Below are 23,416 nucleotides of genomic sequence, written 5' to 3'. Positions count from 1 at the left end.
CGGGAGGAGGCAGAAGGATGTGGTCAGGACAGCCAATGTCCCTGGGAACCAAGGAAGAGCCTCCTGAGACTGCCAGGCTTGGGGAGCCAGGGGTAGCTGAGAAAGCCCCCCTCATGCTCCAATCCACCAGCCCCTCCAGGAAGCTGGCAGCCCTCCTCCCCTGAGCATGGCCACAGATGCACCTCGTGCTGGGTGTGAGCAGGACACACTGGTGGCCCGGCCTCTCCCTCCTGCCCACCAGCCGGAGGCCCCAGGCACTAACAGACTCCCAGCCTGCAAGCCAGTTAGACCCTCAGCTCCAGTTTTCCTCCATGGTCCAACTGGGCAGAGTAGCAGCAGCCAGAGGACGAGGAGCCTTGACTGGCTGTGAAGGGCCCCAGGACAGGAAGGTGGTGTCTCCAGATGTGGGGGGAGGTCATCTGAGTAAGGGGAGGATGGTGGGACGAGGCAAACCCAGGTGCCAGGGACTGGGGTTCTCTTTCCACGACGGTGATCAGTGACCAGGAGTGCATCGTGCCAGGTGTGGGGAGCAGCCAGCCCTCCTGGGACAGAAGGGTGATGGAGGCAGAGTCTACACCAGGCTCCTAGAGCCGCTGGAGTAGCGGCGCCGGTGCAGCAGGGAGCCCGGCGGGCAGAACTGGTGAGGGTGGTTGTAGGGGGGTGGGGGCGGGGGCAGCGGAGGCTGGTGGATGACTTTGACCGGGGAGCCAGGGCCGCCCAGGGGTGTGGAGCTGCAGGAGTCGGAGGAGGATGAGGCGTAGCAGGACAGAGCCTGGCTCAGCAGAGGCTCCATGCGGGCCAGGCAGGGCTTGTCCAGAACAATGACCTTGACGATTTGCTGGCACTGCACCAGGGTGCCCGGGGGTGTGGGTGGCGGTGGTGGCAGCGGCGGGGGCTGCTCTCGCAAAGGGTTAGGCTGCAGGTCTGGCACAGGTACTCCCCTCTCGGCCCCCAGCCCGGAGCTGTGCTGGGACGTTTGAAGCCTGTTGTGAATTGACACCTAGTTTAGAAACAGCCAGAGAAGCATGAAATGTTACAAGACTAATTCCCAGCTGCCAGGACCGGCTGCCCGGAGCCTCCCTTGACCCCCTCCCTCTCCTGCTGCCCGCTGCCGTCGGGCACTCCCAGCCCTCTCTCTGACTCTTCCCAATTCCTCCACCCAGAGGAAAACTGGGCTCGGACCCTGGCTCTGGCCCAGGAGGGAGTGTAGAGTCAAGAGACTGCCTTGTGCTGCTGCTGTGAGCGGCCGCAGCGCTTGGGCCTGTCCCGTCTGGGAGATGTTTCTGCCCAGCTCTGCAGACTGACTTCATGGGCCTGTGGGTGGCCCTGGGCCACAGGTAAACTTCCCCACCTCCCTCCCTACCGGCCTCTGAACTTGAAAAGCAGGGTCAAGTCTTTGCCCCTCCATGCCACCCAGGGGTGTGCTGAGGTGAACGGGCGACACGGACAATCAGCATTTTTGAGACTTGCAAGCCCCTCTCCTTCCTTGGCTTTGTTAAAGGGGAACCCATCACAGCTGTCTGATAGGAACCCCTGAGGAGGGTTCCAGAGCTACCCTGTCCTCCAGAGTCCCCAAGGCCACAGCCCAGTATTTGAGAGCAGCCCGGACGGCCGAGGGCAGAGGCAGATACCCAGCTGCCTCTCTGGCCAGAGCTGGGTCCTGGTAAAATTCACCCCAATACAGAAGGGGATACCCAGGTACAGAAAGGGCTCTATCCCCTGGCTGGGGAAGGAGGAGGTGTCTCGTGAGCCCCTCCCTTAGAGCACAGAGGTCACTATGAACTAGCCCGGGCAGCCTCCTCTGCTAGCACGAGGAGGTGGAGGAGATGGGAGGCTAGAGGATTCTGGATGGAGAGGGGCTTAATTCCTCACGCGCTGTGTCCCCAATCCCCCCAGCCTGCAGATGTGACACACCGCAACCCTCTCTGTCCCCTTCTCCTCTCTGAGGACACTTCCTATTGGGTTGCCATCTGTCCTTGGGCACCAACACCTGGCGCTGGCGGCTCAGAGAGTGGGGGGAAATTGAGGCTAAAGAGGAGGGGACCCTACCCCAGGCCAGACCAGGAGAGCCCAGCCCAAACTCGCAGAGCCCTAAGCCAGCATTTCCTAATCCTGTTGGTTGGCTAAGGGTGTGACTTCGGGAAGCCCTTTCTTGCATCTGTGCACTCCCAGTGGGCTGCTTCCTCTCAAGGCTCCCCAGGTCTCTGTCTGCCCCTCAATATTCCCCAGCCCCAACCCCCACACTCAGCAGCTCAGCACATGGCAGGCTTTATTCTCCATTCTCAACCTCCAACCTCAGCAGCATTTTCCAGGCCTGAAATCCCCCTAAACACATGAAGGAGCCCCCGAGCCCCTCACTGTCCAAGACAACACAGCAGGCAGAGGGCAGGGCTGGGGCCCCTTCCCCTCAGGGAGCCCTCTGTGGTCCCCACTCGGGCAGCATGCTTCTGTCACCACTGCTGCCAGAGGGTCCTCTCTTCCTCTCCTGTGCTCTGGCCGCCCTTCCATGGTCCCCCTCCCCCCAGCCTGGACCCGGCATCGCTCATGGTCAGTGAGTGAAAAGCAGGAAGCGACAGCAGAACCCCTCTCTTCCTAACCCCGTCTCACCCCTGCTCATGAAAGAGAGAAAGGAGAGAGAGCATGGGACTGAGTGGCAGGGGACAGCTCAGAGAAATGGAGAAGCAGCTGCCGGAGGGGCTTGGCCAGGCCATGACCAGAGAGGGTGGAGGACAAGAGAGCTCAGGTCCAGGTGGGAGGCCATGGGCGGCAAGGCTGCCCTCTGTGCAGGAGGCCGGGGCTGGCAGGGCGGTGGGGAAGGGGCCCTTGGACGGCTTGTCCTCCCCGGGCAGCTCAGGCTCAGGCATGGCGGGGCTGGGAGAGCCAGCGGGAGTGCCAGGGACTCTGCATGTTGATCTGCAAGGCTAGAGAATGGGTGGCCGCAGGAAGATGGGGAGGGGACAGGGGACAGAATACCCACCCGGGGGGCTTGTCAGCTGCTGGGGCAGGAAGCTCCTCCAGTGAAGGTGCCTCCTCCAGACACAGGTGTGTGGAGTGGGGGCCGTGGGGACAGAGAGAGGAAACTGAGCTCCCCTGGGGTCCCTGCAGCTTCCCAGAGCTTAGTCAGATGGCTGGGCAGGGCTCCTCCCCCAGATGTCTAAGAGGGGCCCTCCAGCTTGGAGTGGGGGTTGGGAAAGGAGGTGACTGCATGAGCGGCTAGAAGTCTGGAGGCCTGGCAGGAAGGGGGCGGGGCTCACGGGTGCCAGGGATCTAGTGGGGGAGGGCTGGGGTCCAGCCAGGCTTGGAGGGGCAATGCGTGACCCTCCCAGGTGACACTTTGGGGGCTTGGCAGGGACCAGCGGCCACTGCTACTTTCCCAGTCCCTTGTTATGTGGCTGGGAACAAGCGTCTTCTCCCTCCAACATGGACAGTCTTCAGATTTATCAGCTCCTGCCTTGAAGACACCCCCTGGGACAACCCCACACTCTGCCTCGTTTTCTCCTGCACACGTCCCTCCTCGCGGCCAGCTCTCCAGATGGACCAGCTGTTCCGGGAGAAGCGCCACCTCCCGGCTGCCCCACTCTGTCTCCAACTTCCCCAAGACGCAGCCAAAAGGGCAGGGTCTGCCCCAGAAGTGGTCACCTGGGGACCTGACTTCAGGGGACACTCTCTGGAAGGAGCCCAGGCTCCCTCTGCTGGAGGGTGGGAGGACTTGGGGAGGGGAATTTGGGTTCTCTGGTATAGCAAGTATTTGGGGAGCGGGTTGCTGGGGACATGGATTTGGGGGGATCATGGGTGTTGGTCTGGAGCTGGGCTTGGCGGGGCGAGGGGAGGAAGTGCTGCGGCTCAGTGAGGCGCTGGAGCAGTGGCGTTACCCATGCTAGCAGTAACTTTTAATTGTATCTCTTGAAATTGGTAAAATGGTGAGTCGGGCTGGGGAGGCATTGATTAATACCTGAGAAGAGAAACAACAGAGACGGTGAGAAGGAGGACAGCGGGGCACAGAATCACTCACCTGGGCAACCAGGCCTCCACTTACCTCCACCGTGCTCTCCGCGGGCTTCTCCCCGAGCGCAGCGTCCCTCTTGGCTTGCAAAGCAAAGAGCACAGGGCTCATTCTCCACCAGCCCCGGCACGAGCCCCCGCCCCTCACCCTCCCCTCCAGCATCTCTGCGATGAGATGGCATGGGCAGCAAGGCCAGTGCCACGCCACTCCTGACTGAGACACAGCCCGGGTGGTGGACTGGACATCGGGCACCCACTTCTGCTGCTCAGAAACTGTGTGACCTTGGGCAAGATGCTACACCTCTCTGGACCTCCACAGACTAGAAGATCTCTGACTGTCTTTGTCCCGTTGGCGTTGTTGAGTCTAATTTACCCACAGTCAAAGCCTTCCCGGTGTGGGCCGTGAAAGCTGGTTTTATGAGGTGGGCTCTGGCTTGTGGGCACCATGACCATCTGCCTCCTTCAGTCACAGGCTCCTGGAGGAAGGGCCATCCCCTCTGCTGCCATCCCTGCCAACTTTGCTGAGTGGTGCAGATTCCATGAGCTGGGCCCACACAGTGCTCACCACAGTGCCTGGCACACGTAAGAGCCCATAAAGGCTCTAATTACCACTGGAGCGTCCTGACTGGCCTGGCACAGCAAGAGGAACCCTGCAGACCCCCAGGGGCAGCTTGACTCTTTCTGGCTAAGTCATGCCCCACCCGCGGCTCCCACTCCCCCCACCGCGGGAGTTCCCTTGCTGTGCTCAGCCTCTGCACGGTTGTTTGGGAACGAGAAACACCCCACTATGGAGGCGCCCAATGGACAAGACCCTGGGGACATGCATCAGCCTGACCAGGGCTTGCAACTTCCAAAAGAGAGGTGGGGGGGTGGGGGTGCGTGTGAAGGGTGTGGGGCAGGATGGCCCAGAATAAATCACAGCTGAGGACCGCTCTGGGGTTTAGACAGCTGTGAAAACAAGCAGTGACCCAAGTACTCTGCCCTGGCAGACATGAGGGGCGATAGCAATCAGGCAGGGTGGAGAATCACAGGCGCACAATGGCAGGTCGAGACCACATACAGAGACGACATCACAGTGAGAATCACAGTGGGGCCAAAAGAGCCCATGCCTTGCTTGGAAGGGAACAGCATGTCCTGGATGACATGGCCAGTCTCTGAGCTGCTGTCCATCCCGGGTCTGACGGACCATGTGGAACCCACTGGAGCTCCCAGCTCAAGCCAATGTCTTGCTAGGCCCTGGCTTTCCTGTGCTCAGCACAGGGCCTGGGTGCTCAGAGAGCGTTTGCTGAACGTGAAAGTGAGTGACTGAGGTCACCTCTCACTCCACAGCTCCGGATGGATGGTTTGTGGGGGTTTTGTTGGGATGGGGTTAATTCTCATGCTACCTCCTTATTTGGGGCAGGCGGAGGTGGGTGGTCACTCTTCCTATACTCCCTTCAGGTGGGGTAAGTTAGGGGCAGAGGTGGAAAGGGAGGGGGAGGTCAGGGAGGAGGAAACAGGTCTAGGGGACCTGGTCAAAGAAGATATCAAGTCTGAGGCTGACTTCACGTGGCTGGAGTGAACAATTCAGTGTGAAGAAACCATTCGAGAAGTTGAGTGGGAGGGCTTGTCTGGATTTCAGTGGGCTGACCTGGCCTGAGATTAGAGAGAGCTTGTGACTCATTAGGAAAAGGATTATACAGGGCAGAGCAAGACTCCAGAGCCTTCTGCCTATCCTTTCTTCTTACCCTGCTCCCGTCGGGAGAGTTCTTCTCACGGGGTTTCTCTTTACCACACCTCACCCATGAGCCAGCACCATCTTCCCAGAGCCTGGCCACAGGAAGGCAGGAGGTGTCCCCACTGGGACCAGGACCTCAGGCCTCTGCCTGCCTCCTCCAAGGTGGATGGTGGCATTTCACATGGACCCGGGCTCTGGTGCAGTTTGCAAAACAGACACATTTATCTCCCTCCTTCCCCCTCACTCTCACTATTAAAGCCTGCAGCTCCTCAGCAGAAAGACATGGCCATAGAAACAGGCACCTCTCCCACCCTACTTCCCCAGGCCTGCCCAGGGCTGCAAGGGCCCCCGCATGGGTCTGGCCAGGGGCAGAGCTGAGGCTCACCTGCAGGCGATCCTTGCCTTGACTGTGGGTCCACCTGGGCCCCGCTGGACTTGAAGGAAAGTGTCTTTGTTCCCTGCTGTTTCTCCAGCTCCCCTGAGGAACGGAGAGACCCGTGAGCAGAGAGAAACCCTCACCTCCACCTCACCAAGGTGAGCAGATGGAGGAGGAGGAAGCAGAGGACAGGACCCCAACACGCACCACCAAATATGGACCTCAAAGCCTGGCAGAGCCTCTTCGCAGCAAGGCGTCATCTGGACGTGGGGTGGTAACATCTGCGTGGCTGTCAGAGAGGCAGCCGAGGAGGCCACTCAAGCAGGCCACCCACCTGGGTTTGAGTCCTGGTCCTGACACTCCCTAGCTAGATGGCTTTAGGCAAATTGCCTAACCTCTCCATGCCTCACCAAGGGGACAGCCATGCCCACTGCAAATGTGATTAAGAGAGTGACACAAGGAGATACATGGAAAGCACCTACGACAGACCTGGCTAGTGGTGGGTGCTCGATAAGCATTAGCTGTTGGACAATGTATAAGGAGCACTTGGCACTGCAGGCCTGAGACACAGTGGGGGACATCTCAGCTACGCTGCATGCACGGGGTATTCAGAGCTCTCCCGAGGAGGAACTTGCACAGCCCGAGGCTGTGTCGGCACTGCACAGCCACGTGGCCAGGACATCTGTCCTGGCACTCAGCTCTTGCTGGACTGCAAACCAGGTCCTCCTTGTGCTTCTGTCCAAGGTGCCAGAGAACTGCCAGTTACCATCCCGGGGGACTTGACAGTCATTATTAAACCACTCTTCTGGCTTCTCTTTTCCAGGAGACATAATCCAAGTTTCTTTTATTAAAGCTATTCTCCTAGGTTTCATCTACTGTCTCTCTGGTTGTCTAGAATCCAGGGACACTGAACCACAAACCTCCAAACCAGAACAATTTGTCCTGATTGCCTGAATCACACCATCAATCAATACTCAATATTTTTACTGAACTGAGAGGTGGTCCCATCCCCTCAGAGCGGCTCTCTCGGCTTTGGAGAAACCATCATCATCTCAAGCAAGGAGTCTAGGAACCCAGGGGCAAGTCTCGTCTTGACCCTGACTGTGTGGACTTGGACAACATCCTTAAGCTCTGTGAGCCTGTTTCCGCATTTATAGAATGAGGGTGGTGATGTCCACTCATGGAAAGTCGCCGTGAGAATTAACAACACACTCAGCAGCCAGCCCAGGGCTTAGCGTGCAATAAGCGCTCAGCGAATGGTAGCCGTCCCTGTTTTTCCTTTTATTTTTTCTAACTTCCTTCCTCCCTGTCTCCCTGGCGCACCCTTCACCTCTCGCCAGCCACCCCTTCCCCTGCTCTCCACCCAAAGACGACAGCAGGAGAGGGTGTCTGCGTCCTGACACAACAGATCCTGACAACATCTACTGCTTTGTCACTTTGGGAGGGATACACGTGCTGCTCCCGGGCTGACACAAGGTGCCTCTCTCAGCCATGCAGGTGCCAGGTGGTGTGCAATGGCGCCCAGGGTGGTGCCGAGCTGTCTGTGACAGTTTGACAACCAGAGAAGCGAAGCCATTTCAAGGTGCGTCCTTGAGAATGCTCCAGAACGACAGCCGAGGTGGCCTCTCTGTACATCCAGTCCCAGCTCTTGAAAATAGTCTGTTTGATATTCTGAATTCAACCAAGCCGACAGACCCCAGAAAGGGAACTACGCACAACACGTCCCCCAAGTAGTTACCTGCGTTACACGGTCTAGTGTTGGTTTTTGCGGCTAGCTCATAAGGGGGTCCGAACCCTGACCTTGGTGTTACAACACTGAGCTCCACCAAGGGAACTAACCGGCCAGTCCAGTCTGGAGGGATTTTGTTCTACACTGATTTTTTTTCTTAGAAAATTACCAACAGAATGCCTCCTCTCACTCCAAGTGGAAAGCGCGTGAGCCTGGGGACCAGGCATAAGTGCAGGCAACAGCGTGACAGCGCAACACCTCGGCACCTCCAGACACACTGCAGAACACCTCTGAGCTGTGTCTGGGAAATGGGGGCCTCCACCCACCCTGCACTGCCACTGTGCAGATTAGCAGAATATGGATAAACTGCTAGCACATAGCAGGTGCTCCCAAAATGATGATGAACAGCTCTGCCTGTCATAGGGTCCCCTGCTCCACTGCTCTTACTGTGGCCTAATGGATTTGTGCTAATCAGAAACACTTTTCAACTAAGTGGCCACAAGCAGACCTGAAGTCTATTTTTATCTTCTGCTAGTTTCTGAATCCATTCTTATTTAGTTTTTCTTTGCAGTCTATCTGAGGCCACTGTAGAGCTTGAGCAGTAAAAGATTGCTTGGGCATGGGTTGCAGGTCATCCAGCTCATCTCTTAAGCCAAAGGCAGCTGGTAAACCACCTGAACACATGAGGAGCTCCACGTCATTTCTAAAATGCCTGAATTGGAACAACGAAGAATGCAGGCATTCCTTAGAGGAACAGAAGAGAACTCCGAGAAAACCAGCCTGGACTCTTCAAAAAGACAATATTTTAAAAATGAAGTGGAGGGACTATTCCAGATGAAAAGAGATTAAAGAAACGAAACTAACCAGATGCAACATGTGGACTTGGACTAGATCTGGGGAAAGGTCATAAAAGAGAGGGTGGGAGGAAAGCACCTGCCCCAGGGACCTCTTTGGCATGTGCATGGTTGCCCGGGTCAGCTCATTTGGCTGTCCTGGTCACACATGGCAGAGTTCTCTGTTCCAAGGGAACCCCCCCAGCCACAGCCCCAGTGCCTGGCACGAGGTGCACACATGTGTGTGTGCTCTCATGTGCTTTGCTTCAACGGTGAAGAGCCGTGAAGCGTAGCACACCCACATGGGCCCTGTTCAAACAACTGCTGCCCGTGGAGGGCGGTAGGAGGATCCCAGCGGGGCAAGGGCAGAAAGGGGCTGCTCTCAAGAGCCAGAGTTGTGTCTGTCTGCGAGCTGCTGACTGGGAGCCCCCACCCACCCCTGCCGGCTGCCTCGGAGGGAGAGCCAAGCGCGCTGGGTCCTTACACTCTATCCGGATCTGCTCCAGCTCTGTCACTTCAGCGATGGACTCCTTCAGGTCCTCCACGAACTTCTGCATCTCATCCAAACCCAGCGCACAGAAATGCAGCACCTGCTTCTTCTCGGAGCCAGAAAGTGGGGTCACCAGTGTGATGCCATGAGAGTAATCTGGAAACCAGACCCAGGGCCCCAAGGGGTGGTGAGCAGTAGCAGCCGAGGGCCGGAGCCAGCCGGACGTGGGAGGAGATGGGGTCTTTGGGTCACTGGCCCCTCCACCCTCTCTACAGCCCAGCCCCTCTCCCTCATCCCCCACCCCCCGCTGTGGCATGTCTGGTCGCTCACACATTCTCAGAGACTTACACTCATTCTCAAAGAGGCGGAGCTGCATGCCCAGCAGGCCAGCCGACTTGCAGAAGGTGTACGTGGAGGAGCTCTTCTTCTTCGGGCAAAGTTTGAGAATCTGTTGAGAGAGAAACACGTGCACTGACAGGTGCACACTCATGTACACGTGCATGTGCACACCTGGATGCAAGAACACCCAGCGACACTTGTGAACACACAACACACATACACATGCACACGTACACACACACACTATATCAGAAGGTTTCTTCACTGCATAAAACCCGCCAGTGGCTGTCCCCTCTGCACTTAGAAGCCAGCCCGCACTTCCTGCCCTGAGCCGTATCTGAGCTGGTCCCTGCTTCACTCTGGCTTTATGCTCTAGCCACACTGTCCTTCGTCCTGTAGCTTGAGAAGGGCAAGCCCAGGCCCACCACAGGCCCTCTGCGCACGCTGCTCCCTTTCCACGACTCTCCTGGCAGCTTTTTGTGTGGCTGATGGCTGTCAGCACTTAGGTCTCTGCTCAGTGCTACCTCCTTAGAGACGCCTTCTCAGACCATCCCATCTTCAAACCAAACCAAAACCAAACTGAAAGCCTCCATCTTACCCCAGTCGCCCTCTGTCCTATCACCTTGTTCTGTCTTCATAGCACCTTCCCCCAGTCCGATATTATCTTGTGTATTGTTTGCTTAATTATTTTCTATCTCCCTCCCCTACTAAAATGAAGCCCAGCCAGCCAGTTGCTCAGTAAAGCCCTGTGTGCTCGGCGCCTGCTGTGAGCCGGGCTGAGAGAGGCCCGGCCTTGAGGAAGGCGGTGCAGACGCAAACCAATCAACCCACCAATAAAGCACAATGGCACAAGCACAGCAAAGACAGGGGTAAAGAAGGTAATCTGAGAAACTGCTGACTGTTTTGAAGAAACTGAGATAGGGTGAGGAACAGAAGTGGCTGTCTGAGCCACCTTGCTGGGTGGGCAGGGAGGACCTCTCCGAGGAGGTGACATTTGAATGGAGCTGAACCAAGAGGGGTCTGGGGAGCTCTTCAAGCAGAAGCAGCGGCAGGAACAAAGGCCTGGCCCATGGGAGGCAGCCGTGGGCCAAGGAGAGCTCAGGGAGCTGAGCTGGAGGCTTCAGACCCCCGAGGGGAATCCGGTCATCCTTCTGTGGCAGCGGGAGCTGGGGTAGGGTCCGAGCAGGCAGACATGGCCCGACGTGCACTCGAGGAGGGTCTCTCCCCCACTCTGCAGACCACGGGCCCTGGAGGCGGAGGCTGGGGTGGAGGGCGTGAGCCAGGTGTGTTGCTGGCTGCCCGGCCAGAATGTGGCAGTGGAGGTAGTGAGAGATCCTAGGTTTGCGGTCATTTCAAACGTAGTGCTGACATGACTCATTGACAGAGAGGACGGGGGTGCCAGGGGAAGGCAAATCTTGCTCAAATCCTGCTCGCCACTGCTTCCCAGCACTGGAACAATGCCCGGCACAGAGCTGACACTGACTCAGTGATTGTCGAATAGACGCCTGGTTTTGTTTTTCTTTCTTTTTGTCTTTTTGTGACCGGTAAGGGGATCACAACCCTTGGCTTGGTGTTGTCTGCACCACGCTCAGCCAGTGAGCACACTGGCCAGTCCTATATAGGATCCAAACCCGCGGCAGGAGCACCACCGTGCTCCCAAGCGCCGCACTCTCCTGAGTGCACCACGGGGCCAGCCCTAGACGCCTGTTTTTGAAGAGCAAATAACAGCACCTGCACCAGCACCTTGCCAGGCTGTGGGATGCCAAGCCTGCCGTGGGCCCTCCCTGCCCAGGCTTCCTGCAAAGCAGGAGGAAGGTAATCTGGGATCTAGCATATCTCCACCTGGACTGCAGAACCATGAGCCGATCATCCATTACAAAGTGGGAGTTACCAGCTCTGCCCGAGCTGCCCACACCCATGCTGCGCAAGCATCGCGTGGAGAGGCACGCTGCCTGACACCCGGCACTGCCCTCCCGCCGCCGTCCTGGCCGAGGCTCACCACAAGCAGGTCGTTGAAGAGGAACACCTCCCTCTGGTGCGCGGCCTGCTTCTGCAGCTTGTTCACGTCCGTCACCTCGAAGAGCCGGCTGCAGCAGACCAGGCGGCGGTGCGGCACCGACAGCACCTGGAATGAGGGGCGCTCAGTGGGAGGAGCCAGGACCTGAGCCCCCCCGACAGCACCTGCTTTCCAGAAGAAGAGGTGGAGGCCCAGCAAGAGGGGAGGGCCCTGGTCCTACTGCAGGGTCCAGACTTGACCCTGAACCTCCTCCATCCTCAGCCGGGCTCTTTCCTATCTTCACGCTTTTCAGGGGCCAGGCCAGAGGGGAAGAGGCTCTTTCTGCTGGACTAAATGAGGAGACCTGGGGTGGGGAAGGGAACTGAGAAGAACTTTCAGATTGTGCAGTCTTTTCCCTTCTATGACCTGGAGGGCGTCCCCATGTCCCAGGCTGCAGCCTACACATAGGACACCTCTACCTCTTTTCTACAACACACCCAAATGCAAGTGAGCAGGACTGAGGGGATTACAGGGATCCCTCGAATCCATCCCCGTGTGTAAGACAAGCCAATCATTTGCAAACCAGACAGATGCTAAGGCCTCAGCAATAAAGCTCTAAGGCAGAAAAGGCCATTCCCACATAGACCGGGTGGAGGGAGCCCAGCATGGAGCCTCAGAGGAGGTCCCCAAGCCCTCCCAAACTGCTCCCTGAGCCAGCAACTTAGAGAGGAGGAATTGGAAGCTGCTGCACATCCTTTACAGGATGGTACAAAGCGCCTCTGCGGACATGGAAGAGGTTGTAGCAACCTGCAGGGAACGCTCACTTGGAACGCGACAGGTCACAGCTAACAGGCACCTTGATGGTCTGAAGGGCCTCATGAGCCCCCTACCTGCCTTCTGTTCATTAGGACTGTTCGGGAATGCCTGGTTTCCATCCCACCCCAGGAAAGGGATCCCAGACCTCCCCATCTGGCCCTCAGATACTTCAGCCCTAGAGCACTGGGCAGTCTTTCTTGACATCTCGCCTCAGTCTCTCCCACTGCAGTACCTGATGGCAAAGAGGCAATGAGGAAACCAGGCAACAGAAGAAAGAGGAGGCTGTGCCTGGCACACAGTAGGCCCTTGATAATCGCTGAGTGAACGAGTAACGGAAATGTCTTTTTGAAAGGTAAGGAGATAGGAAAGGAAGTGGCCCCACGTGGCCAGGACTGCTCTGCAGGGGACACTCACCGTCTTCATGCCCACAATGGACTTCTCCACCTTGGTGACATATGTGACGTGGTCCTCATTGGACTTGAGCTCCTTCTGCTGTATCCTTTCGTAGATGCCCACCACCAGCTCCCTGGGGATGTCGGCACCGTCATCCACACCTACCAACGTGGTGGGGAGAGGAGGAGGGAGGGTGTCAGAGCCCCAGAGCCCGAGGAAACCCCCACCCAGACTAAACTCTTAGAGGGTGGCCTTGACTCTGCTGGGTCCCTGTTCCAAAGCCTTCAATGGCTGGCTCCCCACATCCAGTAAAACTACTGTGATGTGGCCCCAACACACATTTCCAGCCTCATCTCCTGATGTTTCTCAACCAGAACCTCCACTCCCACCTCCCAGGACTCCTTCCTCATCTCCAAATGCAGCTGCCCTGGTCCTGCTCGGTGTCTTGCTTTCTGCAGTGCCACTGTCCTCCGCCTCCCCGCCCCTCCACCTGAGCGTCCTGACCTGTTCTGTCTCGCTCTCTTTCAGATCCTCCCCTCCAGCGGGGAGCTCGGTGTTGCACAATTATTGTTGGAGGGGCGGGCGGGTGGCGGAGTTGAACATGAAGTGAAGAGGGGCAGGGCAGACCCCGAGGGGGTGCAGGGAAGGAGACCCTCCACCCACTCCTCCTCCAGAGTCACGACCAAACTCTGGCAATGAAAACTACTAGCAGGAAACAGGCCAATGTGAGAACAAATTTCTTTTGGAGGTAGAAACAGAGGCAATACAAAAATCTTCCTCCTTTTCACTTTTTCAAAATCTTTCTTTAATGACTATATGCTTCTTCTATAAGAGAGAAAAATTAAAAATATAACAACTTTGTCGAATGTCCTCAAAGGAGTGCTCCTGGCTCCAGAGAGGCCACCACGCCTTCTGTGAATAACCCCCATCCTGCCCAGCTTCCTCCACATCTGATCTTGGTTCTTAAGTCGGGTAAATGAGCAACACAGCACCCGGGGCCTGAAAGAAGTCGGGCTGCAGGCAGGAAAGAGCGGGGAGAAAAACTGAACACACAGAGGCTCCCAGCTCAAGACGGCAGGTGCAGGCCTCTGCTCCTTCTAAATACATGGTAAAAAGGGATGTTCCAAAAAGGCATAAACGCACAAAGACAAAGAGGCAGAGGCACCCTGGGACTTGGGAAGTGAATGAATGAGCGGATGAATCAGCAAAGCTAGAAAGCTGAAACTAAGCCAGCAGAGAGGTTAGAAGCCGCTCCACACACCGCAGAATCAGCAGTGGGCTGGGAACTGGTGGCAGTGGAACCCCTGAAAGTGTGGGGGGGGTGGGCTGGAAATAGAACATAGGTTGGATTTCAGTTTGAAAACAGACCTCCCTATCTCCTTCTCACTCCAGCAGAAGATGAGGGTTAACCCTCTGGAAGGGATGAACCAGGAACGCTGGGCTGGGGGACCCCAAGCCCAGCCAAGGGTGGGAGTCTGTGCTGAAAACTGGGGGATGGAGTTGGTATCCATACATCGAGACTCCTCAGCCCCACTTCCCACAAAGATCTCAGAACACTGGCAGCCAGAATCATACCCTCTGGGAAACGATCGTACATTTGCCTTCTGGGTAATCAACTAGCACAAGACAAAACATCTAAAGATACTGCAGCAGGGGTCCCCCAGGGAAAGAACTCAACTAAATCACCCTACTTTCTTGTAGCCCACCAGTCAGCAGTTTTCACCCCTGTGCAGAGGGTTTAATCACCTTTTTAGTGGCTCACTTCCAAATACAAATGGACAACCAAATCTCATCAACTACATTCTGAAAGTCTATAACATGAAAGAGATAGTAATATGGGGGAAAATAGAAAAAGGAGCCCAGAAAAAAAAAAAAATAGAAGGAAGCAGGGAGAAACTAAAAACAAACAAACAAAAACATTAATCTCTTCAAAGAGATTAGAGAAGATATTGCATCCACAAAACAAGAATAAAATGCTATAGAAGAGACACATTTGGAGAACAAAAAAGAGCTATTAAGAATGAAACGTAAGACAGCAGGAATGAGAAATGTGTCCAGGGGCTGGAAAGAGAAGGCTGAGGGACATCTTCCAGAAAGTTGAGCAAGAAAACAAAGATGGCACGTAGAAAACTACAAACATCAGAAGTTCAATCTAGGAGATCCAACATCTGAATAGCAGGAGTTCAAGAAACAGAGCCAAGAGAAAAGGGAGGGGAGAAATGATCAGGTACAATGTGTAAGAAAACTTTCCACAGTTAGAGGACACTGTTTCTGGAAGAAGAACTGTAACAAGTCACATTGTCATAAAATTATGGAATACAAAGGGCAAACAGAAGAACCTACAAGTTTTCAGAGAGAGAGAGAGAGAAAGTGACATACAAAAGGTCAGGACTTGGAATGGCAGAGCAGCACGGGCAGCTCAAAGACACTGGAGCAACACCTTCAAAATTCAGATTTACAAGTTTCCGACCTGAAATTCTATGCCCAGGCATACTCCCAGTCAAGGGTGCAGATAGAAAAAGACATATTCAGAAATGCAAGTGTTCCAAAAGTTTGCCTCCAACATATCTTTTCTCCGGAAGCAAACTAAATATGAAGAAGCTGTGACATCCAGTGACCAGGAACCCAACATGAGAGGAAGGGTGACGACAGCAGTGAGGCTGGCCCAGCCACTTGCCCAGACCAGAGCAGAGCCCGAGGCTCTGAGACAGAAGACTCCTGGAACACCTCCCAGGTTGAGTGTACTGAGAGGACACTTAGGGTGGGAAGTTTGGGGATGGATTAGTGGCAGGTACACAGAGAGCTAAGCAAATGGGAAAAGAAGACAAGTGTTAACTCCAAGGAAAATACAAATGCAAAGGAACTGCAGTCATTTCACACCTCGAGACTCAGCTTTGGACTCTTTGTACCCAACCTTAATAATATGAATACTGATTTTAGTGAGCATGGGTTGGGGAAAGTGAATAAAATAGAGCTAAATTCTTATATTTTATAACGGGAAATTAATAGATAATGCTTAAGATTTTAAAAAATGAACAAGTAGCAGGGTATAAAAGAAACCAGATAACAAAGGATATGTACTGTATAACCCCATTGATATGAACTTCAAGGACTGGCAAAACTAATCAATGAATATAGAAATCAGAGTAGTTGTTACTAGGGGGCAAGGGCATTGAAGGGGGGGATCTGAGAGAACGTCCTGGGTGATGGAAATGATCTCTCTATATCTGGGTGTGATCACACACATGTACACAAATATAAACATTCACCAAGCTTTACGATTTATACAGTGTACAGTTTGTATTTTATCCCAATAAAAATATAGGGCCACCTGGAAGTAGACAAGGAGCACAATGAAAACTCCACTCCCATGCAGGTGGCCCAGCCACCACCACAGCCACAGCTGCTACAAAAGTGGCTCGATGCCACAGCAGTAGCCACAGCCACTGTGCAGGCAGCCCACCAGACACTCAACTGCATTGACACAAGGAGTGTCACCAGCAGAGACCGGAAAAAGAAGAGGACGTTTCTCTCCTCAAAGCCCACTCCAGAGTAATAGAAGCAGCAACTGCTCTACCAGATGACCAGACATCCACATAGGGATCCTAGAAATACGAAAACCCAAGAAAATATGACACCACCAAAAGAATACAGTAATTCTCAAATACCAGACCCTACAGAACAAGAAAACTTTGAAATGACCTTTGGTTTCATTGATTTTCTCTATTTTTTATTTCTTTTATCTATGCCCTAATTTTTATTATTATTATTTTTTATTATTTTTATTACTCCCTTTGCTAGATCTGGGCTTAGCTGGCTCTTCATTTTCTAGTTTCCGAAGGTGCAAAGGTGATTGCTGATCTGAGACCTTTCTTTTTTATTAATGTATGCATTTACAATAAATAAATTTCCCTTTTAGCAGAAAAAAAATTACAAAAAAATAATTTTTTCTGTCATTTTTTTGGAGGTATAGCCAGAGTTTAAACATGTGTGGTTATTTTTAGTGCAGTTTTTCATCCTGCTTTTTCACTTAATATGACATCTTGAAAATTTGTCTTAAATACTCTTTAAAATTATGATTTTAATAACTACATTGTATTGCATTTTATGGAGGCCTATGATTTATTTAGCTATTCTCATATTGTTGGACATTCAGTTTATTCCAAATTTTTTACCTTTATAAAACTGCCTTCCACTTTAAAAAATATTTTTTCTTTGATTATTTGCTTATGGTTTCAAGAAGTAGGATAATTGGTTAAAATGTATGAACATTTTAAAGACTTCTATTTATGAATCCAATCTGTTTTACCAATTTATATTTATACTTGAAGATTTTGACATTGTTTCTCTCATAGCACCAGTATGATACAGTATCATATTTTTTCAGTTTCAGAAATGAAAAATGTCACTTTTCTGTTTTAATTTCCATTTATATGAACATCTTAGAATGTATTTAGTAGCCATGTGTGTTTCTTTGAGGTGTGTGACTTGTCTGCTCATGTCCTTCACCAAATTTCATTTAAGATTTTTCTAATTCATTTTTAAGAGTTCTTTATGCATTAAGAATGTTAATCTCATGTGTTAAATTTCTTCCTTATCAATTGACTTTAAATTCAATTTATGTTTTCCTTCATTTGTATGTTGAGAAAATAATTTTTTTTTTTTAAAAGATGACTGGTAAGGGGATCTTAACCCTTGACTTGGTGTTGTCAACACCACGCTCTCCTAAGTGAGCGAACCAGCCATCCCTATATAGGGATCCAAACCTGGGGCCTTGGTCCAAGTGAGCCATGGGCCAGCCCAAGAAAATAATTTTCTATCTAAACATGAAATACATAAAAAAATTTATCTGAAGTAGGAAAAAAGCAGAAACACATTACTTATAGATATGGGGAAACATAATAAACAGCTAAAAAAGTTGAAGTGGTTGCCTCTGGAAAAGGAGAGCAGTGAGAGGAGCTGGGCTAATTTTTCTGTACTAAGACTTGTAGAGTTATTTGACTTTATTAGTACATGCATGTATAACCTTGATTTATTTATTTATTTATTTATTTATTTATCTATCTATCTATCTATTTACTTTTTGGGGGCAGCTGGCCCATATAGGGATCTGAACCCTTGCCCTTGGTGTTACAACACAGCGCTCTAACCAATTGAGCTAACCAGCCAGCCTCTCACCTTGTTTTTTTTTAAAGCTAAAAAAAAAAAAAAAAAAAAAATCCATTGAGCATGCATCACTCTGCCAGTTTTGATTTGAGCCCTGCTAGGTGGTGTGCTATATAGATTAGAAAAGGACAGATAACTTGCAGATGCCACAGAGTTATCTGCAAGGCTGACATAAGTGGACCCAGGACCTGAAGGCCCTATGTCTGGCTCTTCCCTTGCAAGTTGTGGCCTGGGATGGGCTGGTACCATCCATGTACCAACCCTGGTGCTGGGACCTAGCAGACAACCAACACAGTCTGTTCCACGGAGGGCACGAGGCATTGCCAAGGACCCCTGCTGTTTTTAGGAGGGCAGCGGCTCTTGGAAATCCCCAGATGCCAGGTGTACAAGCAGCTTTCCTGGCCTGCTGCAGGCCACCAGCCCCAGAGAGCAGGCGAGGGTCTACAAGTGAGGCTCAGACTCACAGGGTGGACACTGGACAGAACAGCCCAGCCCCTCCTCACCTCGCAGGTTTCGGATGAAGTCCTCCAGCATCATCTTCCGGTCGGGTTTGATGTTGGGGCTGTACATGTCGGTGTTGAGCAGAATGATGGCAAAGGCGAGGATGAAGATGGTGTCGGGGTTGTGGAACTGCTGCACCACCTCGGGGTTGCACATGCAGTAGCGCTGGCTGGGGACGGGGGAGACACGGGACTGAGCCCCTCCCTCCTCCAAGCTCCGGCAGTGGGGGCTGTGGCGAGGTATGCTAGCTCTCTGAGGGCCTTAGGCCCAGGGAGCTGTCTGCCCTGTACCCTGGTCCTCTTCCCCACCGAGGGGACAGGCTGGTGTCACCCCCCAATGTCCCACGGTGCTAGCCTCACACAGATGAGGATGAGTAAAGAGCAGTCCACCTGGGGGGCCAGAGTCACTTCCAGCTTGGAGAGCTCCAGGGAGTCCATTTTCTTTCCTTCCCTCCTCCTGCCTATCCCAGAAGAGGGTCTCCCAGCTCGCCCCATCAGCACCTCCTGGCGTCAAGCTCATAGCAGCTCTGTTTCCCCACCCTCCCCATGTTTGGAGCTGGGAAGGGGTCCTACCTGAAGGCCTCTATGAGCCGCTCCACCTTCTGGGCCTCCCCCTGCACGCGGATGTGAGCCTGGAACTTGCGCAGGGCCTCATCCAGCTCCATGCTGGAGAAGTCCATCTCGTCCACCACGCAGCTGAGGGCAGGTGGAGGAGGGGGTGAGGAGGGGCCGTCCCTGGGCTCCCCTGCACCTGGGGGTGGGGGAGGTGCGGGGCCTCCCAGGTTTACTCACCCTGGGGCCTCCCTTTAATGACCCAAGAGGGCTGCCTTCTCTCCCACCTCTTGTCTAATACAGCTGCCCTGTGAGGCAGGCCAGAGACTGGCCCCTCCATCTCACAGCCAAACTCGAGGCCCAGGGAGGTCAGCTGGCCACCCATCCACAGGAAATCCAAGCCCCAAGTCCTTCTGCTCAACCTCAGAGCATCTCAGAGTCAAAGCAAGCTCTGCAAATGGAATAAATGCAACGTGCTCTCGGGTTCTTCTGAAAACCTGTAGGAGCCTGTGTTTCTCTTGGTTTGATTTTCATGTTCCCATTTGGGTCTCTGGGTGACTGAAATCTGCCTGTCTGCCCTCTGCCTCCGAGCAAATGGCCAATCAGCAGAGCCACCCCATGCTCCAGGCCTTCACTCACAGCTCGCTCATAAGGCCTCGCTCACTAGCTCTTGGGTGGCTGTGGCAGGAAGACCGAGGCCTCTGAAGAGGAGACTACAAATTTAGCTTAGTGTGGGAGGGGACAGTGGGACAAAGGGCCAGATTCTGGCCCTGGCCCTCCTCTGACCTTTGCGTGACTTTGGTTCACAGACTCGCCTTTGGAGCCTCAGATTATTCTTCTGAGAAGGGAGGAGGTTGGAGTCCCTGTCCCCAAAGGGCCTTTCTGCCCGAGATGCCACCTGCAGCCCTGGAGGGCTTGCCTCTGAATGTTTGCTGCAGTACGTGGGAGGACAGCCCCCACCTAAGCAGTCTCCTTCCTCTGGCCTGGCCCACTTTTGGGGCCTGCCTGCCATGGCATCTGGGCCAGGACTCTCTAGTCCCCCATCCTGCCTTGTCCTCCTCTAGGTGCTTTGTCCACAGGTCCGCACACAGGGAGGCCGGAGTTTGGACCGCAGGGCAGCATGCTCGGTGCCCCTGAGCACGGTCCTTTCCTTCAGCAGAGGCTAAGGGCAGAGCTCACTGCTCTCTGCACCTGCTGGTTGTTCTCCAGCCCCTCACTGCCAGCCTTCACCACCTGCCACCCCACCTCTGCTGTCAATTTTTAGAAGAAAGCCAGGGAGACACCATGTGGCAGTGGTCAGGGTCCTGTGAGAGAGGCGAGGCAGGCATTTGGCCCAAGTATGAGAATTGGCACTGTCACTATGGGCATTTGAGATGGATGGCTGAGCAGCAGGGGCCACCAGGTCCATCCGGGCAAGAGGCCACTCTAATTTCTCGGTGGCCCTTGCTACCTCCAGCCTGCACCCTCCCCAGCTGAACGTGAGCTCCAGGGCAGCATCACAGGGCCCACCTCTGTGTGTCCCTGCAGCCCAGCCCTGTCGAGAGTTAGGAGCCTGTGGCCAGAAGCCAGGAGGGCTGTGGCCGGGAGTGAGAGAGGAAGAAAGCCTGTGAGAGAGGTGAACCAGCAGAGCCACGCAGCAAGGGGACCAAGCGCCAGAGCCAGGGGGACAGGGAGAGAGACAGGCGGAGGACAAGGAGAGACAGAGGCGAGGAGGTGGAGAGAGAGGAGGAAGGAGACGGGGGGCGAGAGAAAGACAGGGGAGCAAAAAGGGAGAGGGACTGGGAGAACGAGAACAAGAGAGAAACAGACACAAGGAGGAAAAGAGGAAAAGGCCAAGGGAGGGCCAAGGAGGGGACGAGGAAGAGGAAGAGCAGACAGACGGAGGAAGGCTGGGAAGACGGCGCAGACGAGGATGGGCTCCCCCAGGCACCCCGAGCTTGCCAGACGCAGAGGCAGCGGTGGACCTGCCTTCCCTGACTGAGGGCCCGGCTCCTTGGAGGCCCTGGAACAGCCCTCGGTCCCTCTGGCCTGGCATCCGGCCCCTCAACCTGGGGCCCTGGCACCTGGTGCTCCTCATCCATGTCCCACCAGAGCCTGTCTCCTGCGCCTTCTGCCCATGGGTGGGGACGGCCCAGGCCATGGGGGCAGCGGCCGAAAGAGGCAGCGGGAGCAGCTGGAGAGGGTGGATCTGCTCAGCCAAGCACGATGGCCTAGTTTCCACCCCTTCACGCAGGTGACATGCAGCCCGCTGCCTCGCTCACTCGCTCCACTCCGGGCTGCGGCTAAAAGCTCCAGTAATGAACTGAGAGCCCCCGGCCAGAGGGGCAGCCGGGTGGACCCGAGAGTGCTGAACACATCAGCCGCGGCTGGGGGTGGGAGGACGTCAGGGGAGGACACCGGGGCCTCAGGCACCTCCCAGTGTGTGTCCTGAGGACCCCACACTATGGTCACGAGGGGGTTGTTAAAACGCAGATCCCTGGACCCCAGCCCAGGCCCAGCGAATTGGAAAAGTGGAGGCCCGGGGCAGCGTTCTTTAGGCGCTTGCTCCAGCGATTGTTAAAATACAACAGCGACGCTGAGCTGAGCGCTGATCGCGTGCACGGGAGGGCCTGGCCCATCCGAGGCTTCTGAACTGTGAGCCAGCAACTCAGGGGCCACCAGGGCAGCACCCTTGGGCACGTGCGGGGGCTGCTTTTGCAGTGGAGGTGGTAAGGGAGGAGTGGGTGGAGGCATGGACAGACCCCATCCCTCTCCCTCCCCCCGTTTCCCGCCTTCTCCCTGCAAGTGCCACCAAGGTCAGTGGTGTTTGAGGAGCAGGTGCTGTCCTGGGCTTCTCAGATCAGGGAAAACTCAACATTTTCTGGCTGCAAACCCCCAGACAGAAGGAAGATGCCGTGCTGAGAGGGGAAAGGTGCCACTATCCCCCACGAAGCAGGTCATTCCCTCTCTGTGGAGCTGGGGTTGGACCAGGTGACCTCTCAGGACTCTCCCCAACTCTGACATTCTCTGACTAGGACCCAGAAGCAGACACCCTGCAGTAGGGCGGGCTGCTTAGCTCACTTGGTTAGAGCACGGTGCTGATGACACCAAGGTCCAGGGTTCACATCCCCCTATGGCCAGCCACCAAAAACACAAAAACAAAAATAAAGGCACCGCGGGCACTGCTAGAGCACCGCAACCGCACCTGCAGCTGGCTCCGGAGCGCACCTCCCATCCTCCTCCCAGGGAGCCAGCGCTTGCCTTCCACGGTCCTTGTCCCCTGTCCCCAAGGGCGAGCCTTCTTCCCACTCCCTAAGCACGAGCTTCAGCCTGCCCTTGGCCTTTTCTGTCTCTCCACTGCCTCTGCTCCTCTTACAGGGCAGTGTCTTCCAGCGCTTCAATTTTCCCCCTTTCCGTCCCCCGCCACCCCACATTGCTTGCAGGGAGCAGACTGCTGACAGTTCACCAGATCCACCCTGCTGCCTTGGCCAGGACAGCAGTCAGCTCTCCCTCAGCGTCTTTAAGTGCCCATTTTACAGAAGGCAATACCAAGACCACACCGGGGCTTGCCCCACACTCCCACTGCCAGGAAGAGCAGGGTCTCAGCTTCCTGGTCTGTGAGGCCCCTTCCTGAGGCCGGGCCCCTCCACTTTAGCCCCGGGTGTGGGTGTGGGGCCGAAGGGGCTCCTGATACCCGTGGGGGAGGCACCCTCCGAGCTCTTGGTTACTCAGTATCACTCTCGGTGCTGCACCCAATGTGCAATGTCTTAATCTTCTCAAGCCTGTGCTATATTAGCCGTTATCCCTGCTATTTTGTTACATACGAAGAAACTAAAGCTCACAGGAGCCTTTCAGGGGGACTGCGCACAGCTCATTCTGGCTGATGTGTCCTGGGCCAGGCAGCCAGCCCTGTCCCCCCAGCTCTCTCCTGCTTAGTGGCTGGTGCTAATGCCTTTCTCCCTGCGGACAGCTATCTTCCCCAGTGCCTGGTGGGGTCTGTGAGGGGCCAACGGGAACACTGGCACTGTCACAGAGGCAGGACTGTTGATGTGTGAAGAGCCACATCACCATCGGCAGGCAAGCAGCACAGAGGCCTTGTGGGTCACCCTGCAGGTCCAGAGCTGGCCTGGGCACACTGATCCTACAGCAGGGGCTCATATCCCGACCTCCTATCTTCCCCTGTCTGGTGCTTCTTCTGACCCCTGTTAGCAGTGGGCTGGCTTTCCTCCTTTCTACAAACATGCATAGAGTGGCTCCCATGTGCAAGGCTGTGCTAGGGACCTGGTATAAGTGGCAAACAGCACAAACTTCCACTGTCCCAGTGGAAGAGACAGACATTAAACTCAGTCAAAAATAACTACTTAACTACAATTGTGACAAGTACTATGTAGAGAAGGAATGAGGTTCCTTGAGAGGACAAAAGAGACATATCTTATATTGCTATGTCTGGAAAGGCCTCTTTGGGGACATGACATTTGAGCTGAAATCTGAAAAATAAGTATGAGTTGACCAGGGGGAGTGGGGGGGG

The 23,416-nt window shown here is 54.5% G+C and overlaps 1 protein-coding gene across 2 annotated transcripts in view; it reads right to left on the bottom strand.

Annotated features, from left to right (window-relative positions):
* Positions 1–571: 571 nt before the first annotated feature.
* Positions 572–23,416, bottom strand: part of IQSEC3 (IQ motif and Sec7 domain ArfGEF 3) — a 106,114-nt gene continuing 83,269 nt past the window's right edge. The window contains exons 6-14 of one of the 2 annotated variants that reach the window (XM_063098736.1): positions 18,931–19,053; positions 18,361–18,527; positions 12,713–12,852; positions 11,486–11,611; positions 9,496–9,595; positions 9,142–9,303; positions 6,105–6,197; positions 4,037–4,086; positions 572–1,000 (exon numbers count right to left, since the gene is read on the bottom strand). In XM_063098736.1, coding sequence (XP_062954806.1) covers positions 572–1,000; positions 4,037–4,086; positions 6,105–6,197; positions 9,142–9,303; positions 9,496–9,595; positions 11,486–11,611; positions 12,713–12,852; positions 18,361–18,527; positions 18,931–19,053 — 1,390 coding nt within the window. Of the gene's footprint in view, positions 1,001–3,877; positions 3,953–4,036; positions 4,087–6,104; positions 6,198–9,141; positions 9,304–9,495; positions 9,596–11,485; positions 11,612–12,712; positions 12,853–18,360; positions 18,528–18,930; positions 19,054–23,416 lie in introns of those variants that run through there. The other variant, XM_063098745.1, reaches the window with a different exon arrangement.

Source organism: Cynocephalus volans, chromosome 1 (genome assembly GCF_027409185.1).
Source record: "Cynocephalus volans isolate mCynVol1 chromosome 1, mCynVol1.pri, whole genome shotgun sequence".
Taxonomy (NCBI): Eukaryota; Metazoa; Chordata; class Mammalia; order Dermoptera; family Cynocephalidae; genus Cynocephalus; species Cynocephalus volans.
The sequence above is the reverse complement of the archived record's forward strand: the minus strand, read 5'-3'. Positions and strand labels throughout refer to the sequence as shown.